We start from the raw sequence: 19,709 nt of genomic DNA on the forward strand, positions 1-19,709 counted from the left end.
GGAGCCCCGAATCAGGCTCTTTGCTTGGCAGGGAGCCTGCTTCCTCCTCTCTCTCTCTGCCTGCCTCTCTGCCTACTTGTGATCTCTGTCAAATGAATTAATAAAATCTTAAAAAAAAAAAAAACCTGCATTTTCCAACAACTTGTTTTACTGCTTTCCAGAATGGCCATGCCCCACATTTTTCCAGTACTCTGGTGTTGACTATGTCTTTGTCTCTACATTTCTTATCACTTGGGGTTATTCCAGATTCATGAAAACAATCCATTCATTACTGTAGTTTCAGAATTCTTTAGCTTCTTAATTCCACTTAGTTTTACATTCACATTTCACTTAAGAATCTTAACTCCTCAGTCATCCCCAAATTTCATTCCCAAATACCAAACCTTAAAAAGTTCTGGCTCAGAAATCCAATCTTCTCTTGTAAGACCACAATTTTGGTTTTTGTTTCTTTACACATGCATATACATTCTAGATACACAGGATAAGAATAAATCCTTTCATCAGTATCACTAACCCAAAGACTCACTCCTCCTTCCCAGAAATAACCACTCAAAGTTCTCTTTATACCCCATTCACTTTCTATCTATTCCATATACAGAGAACATAGATATGCCTTTGGAACTTTTTTAAACCTCAGTGGAAGCACACTTCCACTAAAAAACAGTTTTCTTTTTTCAATTGTTTTTTTGCCTTTTTTTTTTTTTTTTAAGATTTTATTTATTTATTTCAAAGACAGAGATCACAAGTAGGCAGAGGCAGGCAGAGAGAGAGGAGGAAGCAGGCTCCCTGCCGAGCAGAGAGCCTGATGTGGGGCTCGATTCCAGGAACCTGGGATCATGACCTGAGCCGAAGGCAGAGGCTTTAACCCACTGAGCCACCCAGGCGCCCCTCAAATTTATTTTTTTTTTAGTAATCTCTACATCTAACATGGGGATCAAATTTACAACCCCAAGATTGAGCCACATGCTCTACTGACTGAACCAGCCAGGTGCCCCAGTACATTTACTTTATTGATCATGACTATACATTATGCTTAAGAATGTGTAATTTAGGGGCACCTAGGTGGCTCAGTGGGTTAAAGCCTCTGCCTTCGGCTCAGGTCATAATCCCGGGGTCCTGGGATCGAGCCCCACATCAGGCTCTGTGCTTGGCAGGGCTGCTTCCCTTCCTCTCTCTCTGCCTGCCTCTCTGCCTACTTGTGATCTCTATCAAATAATTAATTTAAAAAAAAAGAATGTGTAATTTATTTACCATTAATGGTCATTTGGATTGTTTCGAATGGCTGTTCTTGCAACAATGCATAAAAAAAATCTTGTACACATATTTGTGTACACTAATGGTTCTTCATAGATTCCAAGTAATGTTGGCTTAAATTATTTCATTTAAATGAGATTCTGCTAAATGGTCTTCTAAAACCATCTTGCTGATTTACCAGGTTCCAGAATCCTTCCAAAATTTTTTTAAAATGTGGCTAATATTAACGAAATTACTTCACTGAATGAATTTGCATTTCCCTGATTTCTACTAAGCTAGAACTTTCCTGTTAATTGGTCAGTTGTATTTCTTCAGACTCCTTTTTTTTTTTTTTTTTTTAATTTATTTGACAGAGATCACAAGTAGGCAGAGAGGCAGGCAGAGAAAGAGAGAGGTGGGGGAAGCAGGCTCCCCGCTGAGCAGAGAGCTGGATGCGGGGCTCGATGCGGGACTGGATCCCAGGACCCTGGGATCATGACCTGAACCGAAGGCAGAGGCTTTAACCCACTGAGCCACCCAAGTGCGCCTTCTTCAGACTCCTTGTTCCGATCTTTTGTCCATTACTTTTCCTCTGGGCTTGTCATGATTAAGTGCCCTTCAAATGCTTTTTAATGTTGTTAAATATTTTTTAGTACATCACTTATCCCTTAACCTAACAGCATTTTTTTTTTTTTTTTAAGGAGCCTAGCCCAGGGCTTGAACTTGTGACCCTGAAATCAGTATCTGAGCTGAGGTCAAGAACTGGATGCTCAGGGGCACCCAGGTGACTCAGGTGGTTAAGCGTCTGCCTTCAGCTCAAGTCATAGAGGTCATAGTCCACGGTTCTGGGATCTAGCCCCACATTGTGTTCCTTGCTCCATGGGAGAGTCTGCTTCTCCCTTTACCCCTGCCCCTCAAACCTGGCTGGTGCACTCTCTTGCTCTGCACTCTCAAAAGAATTGGATGCTCAACAAACTGAGCTAGCCAAGTGCCCCCTAATAGCATTTTTGCTATTTTTAAGCTGTTTTTAAGATTTTTTTTTAATTTTTAATTTTTTATAATCATATATTTTGGGACGCCTGGGTGGCTCAGTGGGTTAAGCCGCTGCCTTCAGCTCAGGTCTTGATCTCAGGGTCCTGGGATCGGGTCCCGCATGGGGCTCTCTGCTCAGCAGGGAGCCTGCTTCCCTTCCTCTCTCTCTGCCTGCCTCTCTGCTTACTTGTGATCTCTCTCTGTCAAATGAATGGATGAAATCTTTAAAAAAAAAAAGAAATCATATATTTTTATCCCCTGGGGTACAGGTCTGTGAATTGCCAGGTTTACACACTTCACAGCACTCACCATAGCACATACCCTCCCCAATGTCCATAAACCCCACCCTTCTCCCAAACCCCCTCCCCCCAGCAACCCTCAGTTTGTTTTGTGAGATTGAGTCACTTATGGTTTGTCTCCCTCCCAATCCCATCTTGTTTTATTCTTCTCCTACCCCCTAAACCCCCCATGTTGCATCACCACTTCCTCATATCAGGGAGATCATATGATAGTTGTCTTTCTCCGCTTGACTTATTTCACTAAGCATGATATGCTCTAGTTCCATCCGTGTCGTCGCAAATGGCAAGATTTCATTTCTTTTTATGGCTGCATAGTATTCCATTGTGTATATATACCACATCTTCTTTATCCATTAATCTGTTGATGGACATCTGGGTTCTTTCCATAGTTTGGCTATTGTGGACATTGCTGCTATAAACATTCAGGTGCACATGCCCCTTCGGATCACTACGTTTGTATCTTTAGGGTAAATACCCAGTAGTGCAATTGCTGGGTCATAGGGCAGTTCTATTTTCAACATTTTGAGGAACCTCCATGCTGTTTTCCAGAGTGGTTGCACCGACTTGCATTCCCACCAAGTGTAGGAGGGTTCCCTTTTCTCCGCATCCTTGCCAGCATCTGTCTAAGATTTTACTTTTAAGTAATTTCTACACCCAACGTGAGGCTCAAACTTACAACCCTGAGGCCAAGAGTCACATGCTCCACCAACTGAGCCAACCAGGTGCCCTGACCTATGTTAATGTTTAATGTCAGATTCATGAACTTTTCCTTTATAAGCTTCTAGACTTTATGACTGGAGGGATTTCCCCACAGCATTAGTAAGATCTGATTAATAAATTTTATCAATGAATGGGCCAGGAACAATCTGCATCAGAATCACCTAAGTCTACTCTAGCCATTATGACAACCACTAGATACATGGAATTATTTGAATTTAGAAAAATTAAAATCTCAGTATGTCAGTCACATTACCCACATGTCAGATTCTCGGTAACTATGTGACTACTGGCTATTCTATCAGACATTAAAGATGTAGAACATTTCCTTTGTCAGAAAGTCACACTGGACAGAGCTGATGTGTGTACCACCAATTCAGAATCTGCATTTTAGATTGATCTAAAAGTTACTGTCAAACTTAAGAGGTCTTAAGACAGATCACTGGCCTCTACCCTCTTATTTTGACTCAGTAGGCCTATTTGGGGGCCTAGAATTTGTATTTTTTTTAGTATTTTATTTCAAAGAACCCAAGTGGGGGGGCGGGGCAGAGGGAGCAGCAGACTCCCCACTGAATAGAGGACCTGGTGCTGGCTAAATCCCAGGACCCCAAGATCATGACCTGAGCTGGAGGCAGGCACTTAACTGAGCCACCAGACACCCCAGAATTTGTATTTCTAGCAAGTTCCTATGCGAGACGGATGCTAAGCCCAGGGATCACACGTCAGAAATTACTATGTCAAGTAGAAGTTAAAAGTGAAAATTCCTGGTCCCTGTATGGACCTACTAAAGCGTATTTGGCATTGGGACCTAGGAATCCACTTTATCACAAAGCCCCATGATTTTGATTATGCTGAGAACCACTGGACTTGAGATGAACCACAGGGATACAGAAAAGAGGATGAAACTAGGGCCGTGAGGCTTACTAGTTTTGAAAACAGAAGAGCAAGCAATGGTTGGGGCGCGTGGTTGGCTCAGTCCATTGGGTGTGCAACTCTTGATCTCCAAGTTGTTAGTTCAAGTCCCAGGTTGGGTGCTAAGATTAAAAATAAAATCTTGGGGACCCAAGTGATGCAGTTGGTTGAGCGTCCAACTCTTTTTTGGCTTGGGTCATGAGATTAAGCCCTGTGTTTGGCTTCATGCTCAGCAGGGAATCTGCTTTAGATTCTCTTTGCCCTTCCCACTCATGCTCTCTCTCAAATAAATCTTTATTATTTTTTAAAAGAACAACGGTGGGCACCTGGTTGGCTCAGTGGGTTAAAGCCTCTGCCTTCGGCTCAGGTCATGGTCTCAGGATCCTGGGGTCGAGCTCCACATCGGGCTCTCTGCTCGGTGGAGAACCTACTTTCTCCCCTCACTCTGCCTGCCTACTTGTGATCTCTATCAAATAAATAAAATCTTCAAAAAAAGAATAGTTGAGGGACAAATATACTTAATAAGGCTGTTCTCGTAGCAAAAGAAACTTTAGTTCTCTTACTTCTGAACCTGTGATCATTTCAACACATAGCCATGGAAACGGGCTGTTAAATGGAGTATGAAAAGTGAAGGTCACTGGATTTGAGGCTAAAGAAATTTAGGTTAAAGTTCTGGATAGGTTCTTCACATAAACAACGAAATTACTGACAACAGAACTTGTAAAAAAGTGACAGGATTTGGTTTTTACTTTAGAAAAGACTGCTAAGACCAAAGCAAGACTGGCAGTATCTTATATGAATTGTCATCATACCCTATGTTTGCTCTGGAAATCTTTCTCCAGGTCCCATTGCCAGTGTGCAAATTTACCTTTATTTTTGACATCTGAATTACTGGATTAACTTGTTTCCTTAGCTCCAGACCCATTCAGAAAACATTACCCATGCTATTTCTGAGTTGTATTTATTCATAATTATTTACTAAGCCTCTACATGTCAGGTGCTATCTTAAGAACTGGAGATTCACTGGTGATATAGGATGTCCCTCACTCTTCTGGGAGAAACAGACCTCCAATGATGATTATTAAAGTGTGGTTAATGTCTAAATTTCAAATCCACAGGCCTGAATAGCATAAACTAGGATAAAATAACTTAGGGGGCTAGAGCAGGCCTCAGACAAGGTGTCTGCCTCACCTTTCCTTCCCAGCCTTCATGTTCTCATGCTGAGTATAATGCCTGGGGAGCCACTGCTAACAGCAGCATTGAGATTAGCATACAGATGTTCAGTATCAGTTATCAAAAGATTCCCATCAAAGAGAAGAAATTAAAACCAGTTCAAACTAAATTAGTAGATAAAAGCTTCATGCAATTATAGCAACTAATGGCCTTCCCTCTCTTCCTTGGAGGGGACTTTAGTTTAGGAAGTTGCATATAAGCACCTGTATTCACCACATATCAAATGGACATACTATGGGAATACATGCTATTCAAACTAAAAATCTACTCAAGTGGGGGCGCCTGGGTGGCTCAGTGGGTTAAGACTCTGCCTTCGGCTCAGGTCGTGATCCCAGGATCCTGGGATCAAGCCCCACACTAGGCTCTCTGCCTACATGTGTCTACCTGTGATTACTTTGTAAAATAAATAAATAAAAATCTTTAAAAAAAAAACTACTCAAGTGATCCTCTCTCCAGTAATTCTCTTTAAAGCAATAATTACAATTCAGATATGAGATAACAAGGACAAATATTTCTTCTCAAGTTCTGGCCTACTGATGCCATACACAAGGCTTGGTATCTGAGTGAACAATAAGGGTAATAAAATCCTCTTCAAGTGTTTGAACACAAAATAACTTTAGAAAATCTTAGGAGACACAGGATACAATCAGATATCCATCAAACTATACTTTCTTATTGCTACAGCTTAATGGCTGGTGATAAAACCAATGAACCCTTAATGAATCTTTAACTTCTAGAACTCGTTGACAAAAGAGAACTAGACTAAAAATGTAGTTCATCTTTTTAAATATTTCCCTGAAGCTAAGAGCTACACTTCTTATCAGTCATACTAATGCCTTCAGTATGCTCCAAAGGAGACCAAATAAAAAAAAGTTTTTTGTTATTTTTTTGTTGCAAAAGGTGGGGACCTGTGGACAGAAAGAGCTGGTGCCCAAAGGAAACCAAGTTTAAAACAATAACTTAAAGAAACTATAGAAATTCAAACATACCTCCCAATGTGAAAAAATCTAGGGTTTTGAAAAAATGCATTCCTTAAGAGAACCAGAAGCCATGTTATACTTCTGTACATAATAAAACAGAGTTGAATACCAAGTGTTATGCCCAGGCCACCTGGAAAGTAGATTTTCTATTTGTAGCATTTCAAGAAAATGGTTTTGAGTATCACTCTGGAGAGTCATATACTTAACAAGGGAAGGGAAAAAGGTTGTGTTTTCCTTCTAAATCACCATAATGCCCTATGCAAACCTATTACGGCATACTTCCCCATCTCTCAAGTTTTTGTTCAGTATTCGTCTCCTGTACCTAGCCTGTGACTCCCTGCGCACAGCAAGTACCTGAAGGACTGTCTTTATATCCCCAGCCCTTAATACTGCCTGTAACACATATCCTTAATGTCAGACATAAGGAAATACTGAAAAAGGAACCATTTCTATGCTATAACAAATACAGAGAAGTTAAGGGGAATAAAAACTGCCAAAATGCAGAAGCTCAAAGATTTACAGGAGGACAACACATTTAGTTTTATTTCAATCAAATCACAACACTTTCTTTTCCAACCGCTGCAAAGTGCATCTACAATTTGCTATTACAGATCCACTTTTAAAAGGTTTCCTGACATTACAGCAAGCCTTTTTCCCCCCAGAGGAATATTCCCAAATTCTTCCTCAAGTAAAAATAAAAAACTCCATTCCAGTAAATGGTAATACATGAAATTACAGTAAACCAGACACTTAAAAGGACAGCCAAAAAAGTCTTCCAACAGTTTATTAGAAAGAATGTAGACATTTAAAAAAAAAAAAAAATCCCCACTGTCATGAACATAAATTGAGGTTTTCAGCCTGGGACAAGCGGAGTCAAAAAAAGAAATAAAAAAATCCAATAGTGTATTAACATTTTTTTTTCCACTCATTTGCCATACTGACAGTGTAAATACAATTTGGTCTAAATGTACAGACTCTCAAGCAACAATGTACAGCCTTTCTTCGTCCTCCATGCTAAGAGATGTAAAAGTTTAAGGGTCAAACAATACCAAATGTACAGGCTTCAAAACCATCTAAGTTAGGGCATTCACTAGTTTTAGCTAAGATACATCTGGAACACTGACAAGTGATTACTTACAATAATGTGAAGTAAATTCTTTGAAAAATAAAAACTTTAGTGGAATAATCCTGGAGGATATACCAGAGGACAAGTTACCAAGATTAAGGTATCAACCAATTTGTTTCATCAGCCACTTTTGAGTCCATTTTCTAAAATCTAAAATTTAGTTCTCTTTCTTCTAAGCCAAGAGCTTCCTATCATGTCAGTACCTATGTTATGAAGTAAAGGAGACTGAGGTGAAATGTTTTTATTTATCACAACTGCTGTGTCAATTGCCTAGGACCTCAACAGCATCATGGAAGTTTGGGAAAAGTTCATGCATAAGGTTATTGCCTTAGCTGACTTAAAACTGCCCCATACAATGGTACGTATCAACCCTTAGTGAAGCCTTTAAAAAAACAAACAGGTTGAAAAATGGGTTAAAGGAGGCAAATACAGCATCTGCCTTTAGAGCTATTGATTCAGGAATTCTCTCAATTATGAAATCTTGCAGAGAGGTTACTTTTCTTTTCTCAAAATCCGATGACGACAACATTCTTTACTCCAGATCTGGCATTTCTGAAAGATTTTAAAAAGATTAGCAATGAAATACAAGGAAACAATCAACTTCAAAGTTTTATTTAAAAAAAAAAAAAGAAAGGGTCAACAACAGAGTTAAATAGTTTCCTAGAGAATTGTCCCCCCCCCCCTTCTTTTAAACAGGGGAAAGCGCAAATGCAGTTCTCGACTACCACAAATCATGCAGGTGAGTTTCCCACATTTGGGGAAATCGCAGGGGTCAGCACATCCGGAGTGCAAAGGGTAAGTCTCGCCCTGGAAAAACCACCTTAACCCCTGCCAGATCAAGTATTTGTCTTTTTTAATGTAAATTTTGAATCATTCAAATTTCTGCTTTGGAGATCTTATTAGAGACCACGAAGAAATAATTTTTCTTCCAAGAACTGTAAAGAAGTTAACATCTCTATTTTGAGAGTTTGTGGTCTTTGATGTGAAATACCACAGCGTAAACATCTTTTTTACAAAGATACTTACTTTCATCATCACTGTCTTGTGAATCCTGCAGAAGAAGAATTTTAAGAATTACCAAGTTGATTAAACATTACTCTGCTAACTAACAGTTTGCCTTAAAAAGCTGAGGCACTGTACTTTTATTAAAGTAGCAAAGATATGTGATTGTATCAAGCTTATTAATTTAATCACTGGACTTAAGAACAAGTTTACTTAAGATGAAGAGACATACAGCTGAGGATCTACTTTCCTGTAAGTTGTGTGCCTTCTGATAGGTGCTCATCCTTTAAATCCCTTCCTATCAACCAGACTGAAACTTGGCATAAAATGGTTTCTCTTCTCTTTTGGCATTCAATGGAAGAGGAAAACGGCTTGCTGTGAAAACCACTGGACTGACATAAGACAATGAATTCCAATCCTAGCTGATGAATTGTCTAAGAATTTTTCAAACTGTACTGAGCAACTTTCTTGAAGATGTTAGCCAGCCGAGGGAATGTTGAGAGAAGTGATCCAGTTTATCCTTACAGATTTGCAACATCCATCTTTATGGTTTCTGACCAATCCTGCTGCAAAACCTGTTTAACTTAGTCAAACTAATCATGGGACACCTGTTCCCTAGCAGATACCTATCCTTCAAAAAATGAGCACATTTCAAAAATTTCTTTTCCCTGTATTTCTTAGAGAAAAACAAAAAAAACCAAGAAGTGGCAAAAAAAAAAAAGCAATCCTGAATCTATATGAAACAACCTATAAATACATTTGTTTCTTACTATTTAAGTAAACAGAGAAAAGAATTTATAGACTTACATCATCTGCTCCATCTACTTCTGGTAAATCTACATCCTCATCACCACCCATGTTGTTCATCATCTATTTGAAGTGTAAAAATTAGTTTTAAAAATGATGTTATAAATTAAGCCCTAGTTATTAGGTTGCAAGCTCCAGAATAAACCTTAAGCCTGTCATAGATTTCCACCAATAAAAGAAGCAAAACAAATGTTAAGCACCTTCCTTTCTGAAAAGGTAGATTATTGAGGTAATCACATAAAATCCTGACAACTTGTAGGAAAACTAAGTTCTCATTGAAGAAAAGTGAAGTTGTTAAAACGTATCCAGCAAGATATTTATGTAGGATGTAGAAATTAAATACTGAAATCCTGAACAGTATCTACCTCTGGTGCCTAAAGAAAAGAATGGGATTCATCTGTAGTTGTAAAGCTTTGTATCTTAAGCTAGGTGGCACATGTATTATGGTATTCTTATTAGTTTTAAATATTGCGAAGAACCAATAAATCATTTAAAATAAAGACCTTCAGGATGATTAGGCTGTATAAAAAGGCCCGAATACTAAATCAAAAACTAAAGAGGAATAAGTAATGTGTTATAAACAGAAAATATATGTAATTCTTGAAATAAAAGGTATATACTAAGGAGAGGAGTAACATTTGTATATACAAATACTCCTGTATACTCACAACACATTGGGACTAACAAAAAAACATACTTACATGAAGTACGAATTTCCTATCTTTAGTTCCTGATTATAAAGCAAGTGATATTATTACTTAAAAAGATACGAATAACCAAACTAAACTATTAACAGATGGGACGGGGCTTATGTCCCCAAGCTACAACTGTTTGTAAATTTTTTTTACAATTTTAAATACTCACATAACCACATGTAACTTTATAAAAAAATTTTAAAACTTCCAGAATCTATGCTTATTTTCACTTTAGGGTTAGAAGAAGCCTTTAAAAGGTAGCTAACCATAACTCTGCTCAGTATAAAAGTTCTGGGCAACCCAGTATCGAATAATATGAATAACTAGGAAAGAGTTTCCGTACAGAACTGTTAACACTTCGGTTAAGTTTCCTTGAGCAGGAAAAAATGCTCAAAATGTGCCAAGCAAAATGCTAGCTGTTGAGGATACAATGGCAATAGAGACAGAACGAACTGAATACACTCAAGAGCTATTAAGGAGGTAAAAACAGAAAAACAGAACAAAAGATAGCTATTAATGCTATACTGGACAGAGACAGTGAAAGAGACAGTGTTAAGCTCTGTCATGCACAGCTGGGACCAATTACTACAGGTAAGGAGTAGGAACAGGAGTAGGAATAGCATAGTTGAAAACCATCTTCCTATCCCCCTTTCTAATTTGAAATCAAGATGCCACAACCATGTGAGGAGATGCTGAATGCAGTTGCATGTAGGACTCCTACTTTTTAGCTATTAGTTTTCAAAGAAGAAATATAAACAAAATCCAGTCAATTAAAATTTCAAATTGCCATGAAATGGATTTCATCTTCAACTTACAATCTAATATCCTTTTTAAAATCAGCTTTACTGCTGTACATTTACCTCATAATATCTAAAGGGAGATCAATGAATTTTTCTCTTTGGCCATAGCTATATGTATTTTGGAGGACATCTTGGAAAAATACCTACTTAAATCCTTTCCTTGATTTTGCAAACTAGAACCACCTCACACACCACTCATCATGCATACCTCACTACCCATTTTTATGTTTAAAGGTTTATATTCATATTACATGGCTCTAAAATGCAAACTTATCCATGTTGCTAAAAAAAAAAAAAAAAAAAAATCAGTCTCAATGCTAGAGTAAGAATTAGATACAAAACAAACCAACAACACCCACCACACTAGATAAACTGCACTAACAAAATTTTTTGTCTGTATACATCAACTCATCAACTTTAGTACTTACCACTAACTCTTTTAAAAATTATAAAAGAATGTTAAACATCAGGATTAAATGACCACTATTAAGATCTTATCTGTTTTGCTCAGAATGACCTCTGAAGTAAAATCATTCAAACCTTAAATATCAATAGGAGCTTTAAAACCAAATTAGGTTCACGAAGAAATGTACTGAGGTGGCAAAATGCATTTATAAAGAACTTACCTCAGAGAAACGATCAAAATTAGACATGTCTTCATCTGAATCATCTTCCCAGTCTTTCCAATTATTGAAGTCCACACTAAGCCAATTAAGCTATAGATCAATACAAACATAATCCTATGATTAAGTTAACTTAAACCTAGCGCTATATACCTTAAAACTGTATTTTTGAAACTGTGGGTTCATACTAGTGAGACATGCAAATAACATATGGAGAAAGAATAGAAAAATCAGAATGAGGTCAAATGCAGCAAAATACTTTCACAAAGCTCCTTTCACAGTTGTTGAAAATCCTACTTTAAAACAAACAAACAAAAAAACAAACAAAAAAGCCCACACAAAACCAAAAACAGGGGCACCTGAGTGGCTAGTTTTAGTTAAGCCTCTGACTCTTGATTTTGGCTCAGGTCTTGATCTCACACAGTTTTGAGTTCAAGCCCCGCATCAAGCTCCACAATGGGCATGGAGCCTACTTAAAAAACAAACAAAATTCATTGCTAGGAACTATTCTCAGATACAACTGACTTTTTTTTTTGTAGCACCAAAATATGCTCCCACAGAACTTATAAACCCTTCTAAGAAAAATCTGCCTCTTCAATTCAGCAAGAGATACTGTAACAACTAGTGACTGACTTTATTCTGACCACCTTTGGTTTAAGTTGTAACTACTAAAACCCAAAGAAGGAAAAAAACATACAACACTTAACTATGAAACAGAAATATTATATTCCTCATGCCAAACAAATGTCTCTTTTATTACTTAAAATAAAAATGTTAAACTTTCCCTCCCCAAAAAAGAAAAGAAACATACCTTTGCCCTTTCTTTTGTTAACCGTGGCCATGACTGGCCAGACTCGCCTTTTCGTAAACAACATAAAATTGATCTGTCCGTTCTTTTATGCTTGGAATCCTAAAAACAAACAAACAAAAGCACTATCACACCATTTCTCTCTCCAATATCACTATAGAATAGAAAGCCACTTGTCATTCCTCAACTCTCTTTTCTAACTTCTCTCCCTACATTTTCTCTAAACTTAAAGAAACATCCCCTAGAGTACTAAAAATTTCATTAGCTACCCAAATTGCAAGAAACTTACCCCTCCCTGCACAGGTGAATAAAATAAAACCTTAAAAAATTTCACTAAATACAATATAATCATAGAGTAATTTAAGATTCTATAAAGTTAGATTAAAACAGGCCTCAAGAATACTGCCTCAAGTCCAAACAGTGATAGCAAGAACAAAAAGAGTATGCAGAAAAGGAGTTCTAAGCAGGAAATATTGCAAAAATATAAATACGCCTAGTTAGCTTCTGAACTGTTAAGAAAAACAATTACTGCTTACTGCTAAAAAGAGTACTTGATGTATGTCCATTTCCTAAGATTTAAATTGGGATTAAAGCATCAAGACTACTTACATTTGGATCAATACAGTGAAAAAGATCAATTTCATTTAAATGTTTAAAATTATCACTTCCTCCAAGACAACTGTGTAAAAAAAAAAAAAAAAAAAATGAGCCTTTATCTTCAGAGAGATAAAGATTAGTAATAACTTCAGTGAAAACACAAAACAAGCAAGCCAAAGTCAGTCAGTTGTCTAACAAGCTTTTTACTCAATGGTGTAAAATGGTGATTTACCTGAACGTAAGTTTGGATTTTTCAAAATTTACATTAACATCTTTACTGTCTTCAACACAAAATTCAATGAAGACGTAGTCCCTTCGATCGTACCACTTTGCAGAAGCAGGCTGCCTACAGAGAGATAAAATTAGACCAAGTTAACCTGGAATTCATTAACTGAATATTTATATAACATCCAAAGTTTGGCATGTAAGTATACTCCCACTCAAACAAGGAGTATTTTGAGGCAATTGTTTATTATTATTATTGTTATTATTATAATAACTAAAGTAGGCTCCGCGAGCAGCAGGGAGCCCAATGCAGGGCTTTAACTCACAATCCTAAGATCAAGACCTGAGTTGACTGAGCCACCCAGATGCACCTTGAGGCAGTTTATTGTAATTTCAAATACATCTTTAGTAACAGCTGCATTCAAAGTTAAAACAACAAAGTGATACTGATTTCACAAAAGGAAAGAATCTAAAAAATGAAACAAACAAAAAAATGAAACAATGCTCAACAGGGTTAACCATTAGGAAGCCCTATCAAAATTTATTTGCCACTCCCTTAGACTTGCTCCTAAATGTAAACTTCATAGAATTAAGATATCATACAGAACTAATCCACTATCAACTGAAATGCAGTATTAAACATTTTTACTTACAATGCTAGGAACTAGGAGGGTGGTAAGGGAGATGATGGTAGAACTGATAGTGTTTTTTTTTTTAAAAGATTTTTTTTTTTAATTTATTTGACAGACAGAGATCATAAGTAGGCAGAGAGGCAGGCAGAGAGAGAGAGAGATAGGAGGAAGCAGGCTCTCTGCTGAGCAGACAGCCCGATGTGGGGCTCGATCCCAGGACCCTGGGATCATGACCTGAGCCGAAGGCAGAGGCTTTAACCCACTGAGCCACTCAGGCGCCCCGAACTGATAGTGTTTTTTTAAAAAGTTCTCATCTATAGCTTATTTCTGATTGTATCAAGCAACCATTTTTTTAAAACCAATTTTCCTAACAAACTTTTACAACTCTAAATAATGACATTAAAGAATTAAGCTTTTTTTACAGCCTTATCTTCTACTCTATCTATACATATATCTGATAGATACTGTACTAGAAAAAGCCTGGACTATTTGCTTTTTCTTTTATTACTCTTCTGTTCCTGTTTCCTGCAACATACCTGTCTTCCTCAATGGTGTAAGTTGCCTAGAGCTCTACCCATCCATTAAAATTATGTTTTAGAATATTAAAAACTGTTTGATGCAAATGTAGTCAAATATAGTTGATAAAGACTGTATATGTACATGGTAAATACAGTATTTTTTTTTTTTTTTAAATCAAGAGTTGGACGCTTAGGGGCGTCTGGGTGGCTCAGTCATTAAGCGTCTGCCTTCGGCTCAGGTCATGGTCCCAGGGTCCTGGGACCAAGCCCCACGGTCCTGGGACCAAGCCCCACATCGGGCTCCCTCCCAAGTCGGCGGGAAGCCTGCTTCTCCCTCTGCTGCTCCCCTGCTTGTGTCCCCTCTCTTGCTGTGTTGGTCTCTGTCAAATAAATCAATTAAAAAAAAAAAAAAAAAAGAATTGGATGCTTAACCAACTGAGCCACCCAAATGCCCTGTTTCTTCAAAACTGTCCTCTGTGGGGTGCCTGGCTGGCTCAGTCAGTACAGCATGCATCTCTTGATCTTGGAGTTGCAGGTTTGAGTTCCTATGTTGGCTGAAGAGATTATGTAAAAATAGAATAAGAAAATTCTTTTTTTTTTTTTAAAGATTTTATTTATTTAGTTATTTGACAGAGGTCACAAGTAGGCAGAGAGGCAGGCAGAGAGAGAGAGAGGAGGAAGCAGGCTCCCTGCTGAGCAGAGAGCCCCGGAACCACAGAATTTTTTTTCCCTTTCCTCAAATCACGTTATGTTATCTAGAGTCAGATCACTGGTATGGGCTGAACTGTATCCCCCACAAATTCATGTTGAACTCCTAAACCTCCCAGACTTCAGAATGAGGCTGTTTTTGAAAAGAGGATTTTTTTTTTTTTTTTTAAGATTTTGTTTATTGGGGCACCTACGTGGCTCAGTGGGTTAAGCCTCTGCTTTTGGCTCGGGTCATGATCTCAGGGTCCTGGGATCAAGCCCCCCCATCAGGCTCTCTGCTCAGCAGGGAGCCTGCTTCCCTCTGCCTGTTGCTCGGCCTACTTGTGATTTCTCGCTCTCTCTCTCTCTGTCGAATAAATAAATAATCTTTTTGATTTATTTGTCTGACAGAAATCACAAATAGGTAGAGAGGCAGGCAGAGGGGAGAGGGGAAGCAGGTTCTCCACTGAGCAGAGACCCCGACGCAGGGCTCTATCCCAGGACCCTGGGATCGTGACCCAAGCCAAAGTCAGAGGCTGTAACCCACTGAGCCACCCAGTCGCCCCTGAACAGAGGATCTTTAAAATGAAGTCTTTTTTTTTTTTTTTTAAGATTTTATTTATTTATTGACAGGGAAAGAGAGAGATCACAAGTAGGCAGAGGCAGCAAGTAGAGAGAGGGAGAAGCAGGCTCCCTGCTGAGGAGAAAGCACAATGTGGAGCTCAGTCGTAGGACCCTGAGATCATGACCTGAGCCGAAGGCAGAGGCTTAACCCACTGAGCCACCCAGGCACCCTAAATTAAACGAAGTCTTAGCAAATACCTGGGTGGCTCAGTCAGTTAAGCGTCTGCCTCCGGTTCAGGTCATGATCCCAGGATCCTGCTATAGGGTCCCACGTCAGGCTCCCTGCTCAGTGGAGAGTCTACTTCTCCCTCTCTATCTCCCCCCCTGCTTGTGCTCTCCCTCTCAAATGAATAAATAAAATCTTAAAAAACAAAAAACACTAAGTCTTAGGGTGGGCCATAATTCAACATGACTGGTGTCCTTACAAAAGACTAGGACACAGAAGGAAGACCCTGTGAACACACAGGAGAGCACCACCTACAAGCCAAGGAGAAAGGCCTCAGAAGAAACCAACTCGACTGACAGCTTGATCTCAGAATACATCCTCCAGAATTGTGAGGAAATAAATTTCTACCATTCAAGTCACCCCATCTCTGGTACTTTGTTATGGCAGCTCTAGCAAATGAATCCAACCACTTTCCAAATAACAATATTAAATGATCCAAAACAGGGGTTGGTGCAGGAACCAAAAAATGGTTTATATATATATATATATTTTAAGATTTTATTTATTTGACAGACAGAGATCACAGTAGACAGAGAGGCAGGCAGAGAGAGAGAGGGAAGCAGGCTCCCTGCTGAGCAGAAAGCCAGATGCGGGACTCAATCCCAGGACCCTGAGATCATGACCCGAGCCGAAGGCAGCGGCTTAATCCACTGAGCCACCCAGGCGCCCCTGGTTTTTATATTTTTAAAGAGTTCTAAAAGCAAGCATGTGGGGGCAGAGATATCTCCTCTGGCTTGTAAAGCTCAATGTTTATAAGGCAATCCTAATCTAAACCATCAAAAATACAAGAGATGACACTATACTTAACCCTAAACCAGTAATAAACTCATATATTCAGTCCTCTGGAAGACAACTCAACTGTTTGGAATCCCACTTGTCTTCTATGAGGATCACAACATTTTTTTCTATTAACCAAAAGAGGAGCAGGTTTAGCTTTAACTCTAGCTCTTAAATTTTTTCTTTATTTGACAGAGAGAGATCACAAGTAGGCAGAGAAGTAGGCATAGAGAGAGAGGGAAGCAGCCTCCCCGCTGAGCAGAGCCCCAGCCACCCAGGCGCACCTCTAGCTCTTAATTATATTGGATTTATTTCTAGCCTTATACTAACATTGGCAAAATTCATAACCACTGTGCAAGTCAATCAGTTCACATTAACAGTAAATACCTACAGATGTAAATGAATACTTCTCTTTTACCTCTACACAGGCTATGCCAATAATCCATTACTTAAAACAAAATAAAACAGACAATCTGCCCCCCTCCACCCCCGCAGTGGGACATTCTGTGCTCTTCCACAAGCGCTTCCAAGCTCAACATTAGGGCCAGGGCAGTTCAAGAAACTGAATTTTGCAGAACCTAAAATTTTCTTTAGTTTTGACTAAAACTTCTTAGTTTGTCTCGGGACGCCTGGGTAGCTCAGTCTTTGAGCATCTGCCTTCGCCACTGGTCAATATCCTGGGGTCCTGGGATGAGCTCCACATTGGGCTCCCTGCTTAGCAGGAAGCTTGCTTCTCCCTCTATCATTCCTTGTTTGTGTTCCCTCTCTTGTTGTGTCTCTATCAAATAAATGAATGAACAAATAAATAAGTAGGGGCACCTGGGTGGCTCAATCATTGGGCATCTGCCTTCGGCTCAGGTCATGATCCTGGGATCGAGCCCCACATTGGGACTGAGCCCCACATGGGGATCTCTGCTCAATGGGAAGCCTGTTTCTCCCTCTTCCATGCCTGCCACTTGTATTCACTCTCTATCAAATGAATAAATAAAAAACTTTAAAATAAATAAACTTGGGTGCCTGGGTGGCTCAGTGGGTTAAGCTGCTGCCTTCAGCTCAGGTCATGATCTCAGGGTCCTGAGATCGAGTCCCGCATCGGGCTCTCTGCTCAGCAGGGAGCCTGCTTCCTCCTCTCTCTCTCTGCCTGCCTCTCTGCCTACTTGTGATCTCCCTCTGTCAAATAAATAAATAAAATCTTTAAAAAAAAAAAATAAAATAAAATAAAATAAATAAACTTCTTAGTCTTAAAAAGACAAAATGGAAACCATTATTTGTTCCCAAATACCATCTTTAATAATCTAGAATCTGTGACTTTTTTTTTTTTAAAGACTTTACTTACTTGAGAGAGACAACAGCAAGAGAGGGAACACAAGCAGGGCGAGTCGCAGAGGGAGAAACAGGCTTCCACCAAGCAGAAAGCCTGATGTGGGGCTTGATCCCAGGATTAGGACCTGAGCCGAATGCTTTATGATGCTTTATGACAGAGCCACCCAGGCAGCCGAATCTGGTGAATTTTTTTTTTGTTTTTTAATTTGACATACAGAGATCACAAGTAGGCAGAGAGAGAGGAAGGAAAGCAGGCTCCCCGCTGAGCAGAGAGCCCGATGTGGCCCGAACCCAGGACCCTAGGATCATGACCTGAGCCGAAAGCAGAGGCTTTAACCCAGTGAGCCACCAAGGGCCCCATTCTGGTGAGTTTTAATTTTGATATGCAGAAAACTACAAACACCCTTCACTTTAAAAAAAATGGATGTACAGGAGAAACCTGGTGGCTCAGCTGGTTAAGCATCTGCCTCCGGCTCAAGTCATGATCCCAGGGTCCTGGGAGCAGGGAGCCTCTCTCTCCCTGCTGCTACCCCTGCTTGTGCTGTCAAATAAATAAAATGTGAAAAAAGAAAAGGAAAAAAAAGAAGGAGAAGAGAAGGAGCTCTTTGATATAGACAAATGTACTGGAGAAAATAGCAGTAATGATCATTAAAAAAAAAAATGCCCTACTTTTGTAGAAGTATTAAAGGCATTGAAAAGTGCTGACACTGGGCGCCTGGGTGGCTCAGTGGGTTAAGCCGCTGCCTTCGGCTCAGGTCATGATCTCAGGGTCCTGCGATCGAGTCCCGCATCGGGCTCTCTGCTCAGCAGGGAGCCTGCTTCTATCTCTCTCTCTCTCTCTCTCTGCCTGCCTCTCCATCTACTTGTGATCTCTCTCTGTTAAGTAAATAAAATCTTTAAAAAAAAAAAGTGCTGACACTGGGTGCCTGGGTGGCTCAGTGGGTTGGGCCACTGCCTTCGGCTCAGGTCATGATCTCGGCGTCCTGGGATCGAGTCCCGCATCGGGCTCGCTGCTCGGCAGGGAGCCTGCTTCCTCCTCTCTCTCTGCCTACTTGTGATCTCTATCAAATGAATAAATAAAATCTTAAAAAAAAAAAAAAAAAGAAAAAGAAAAGTGCTGACACATGAATATTAACGATAAATCTTTATGATAAAATAGGCAAACATTTTAAAATGTGTTTTATCTTTAACTCATGGCCTCATTCAAAAATTAAACAGGAAAAAAGCAAAAATAAGTGTTAATTTTGACTGAAAAAACTAACTTCCTTAAAATTTTATAAGTTCTATTATTTTTTTAAAGTAATCTCTACACCGAAAGTGGGGCTCAAACTCCTGGACTCTTGAGATCAAGAGTCACATCCTTTTCCGACTACATCCCCAACTTCTTATAAGGACAGGATCAGTCTATCTAAAACATAACCAACAAAACTATTCCCAAAATAAAGGACTCACAAACAAGTCAAATGTACTTTGAAGGTATATATGGATCTGGCAGTACTTCTTTTTCAGATTTCCCAAAATACAGCAAAACCTCAAATTAACAAAATATAAGATCAGGTTAATTTCTTTCTTTTTTTTTTTTAAAGATTTATTTATTTGACAGAGAGAGAGATCACAAGTAGGCAGAGAGGCAGGCAGAGAGAGAGGAAGGGAAGCAGGCTCCCTGCTGAGCAGAGAGCCCGACGCGGGACTCGATCCCAGGACCCTGAGATCATGACCCGAGCCGAAGGCAGCGGCTCAACCCACTGAGCCACCCAGGCGCCAGATCAGGTTAATTTCTAAGATGGCTTTCTTTCTTTCTTTTTTTTTTTTTTTTTAAAGATTTTATTTATT

General features: G+C 39.2%; 1 protein-coding gene and 1 pseudogene across 2 annotated transcripts in view; both read right to left on the bottom strand.

Annotated features, from left to right (window-relative positions):
* Positions 1 to 6,914: 6,914 nt before the first annotated feature.
* The window catches only part of PTGES3 (prostaglandin E synthase 3), a 22,861-nt gene continuing 10,066 nt past the window's right edge, over positions 6,915 to 19,709 (bottom strand). Inside the window, exons 2-8 of one of the 2 annotated variants that reach the window (XM_059403465.1) lie at positions 13,097 to 13,210; positions 12,877 to 12,946; positions 12,271 to 12,369; positions 11,463 to 11,552; positions 9,342 to 9,404; positions 8,559 to 8,583; positions 7,175 to 8,084 (exon numbers count right to left, since the gene is read on the bottom strand). In XM_059403465.1, the coding sequence (XP_059259448.1) occupies positions 8,065 to 8,084; positions 8,559 to 8,583; positions 9,342 to 9,404; positions 11,463 to 11,552; positions 12,271 to 12,369; positions 12,877 to 12,946; positions 13,097 to 13,210 (481 nt within the window). In that variant the 3' untranslated portion in view covers positions 7,175 to 8,064. Of the gene's footprint in view, positions 8,085 to 8,558; positions 8,584 to 9,341; positions 9,405 to 11,462; positions 11,553 to 12,270; positions 12,370 to 12,876; positions 12,947 to 13,096; positions 13,211 to 19,709 lie in introns of both variants that reach the window. The other variant, XM_059403466.1, reaches the window with a different exon arrangement.
* On the bottom strand, positions 8,226 to 8,376 carry LOC132021057 (U1 spliceosomal RNA; annotated as a pseudogene).

The sequence above is a fragment of the Mustela nigripes genome, chromosome 6 (genome assembly GCF_022355385.1).
Source record: "Mustela nigripes isolate SB6536 chromosome 6, MUSNIG.SB6536, whole genome shotgun sequence".
NCBI lineage: Eukaryota > Metazoa > Chordata > Mammalia > Carnivora > Mustelidae > Mustela > Mustela nigripes.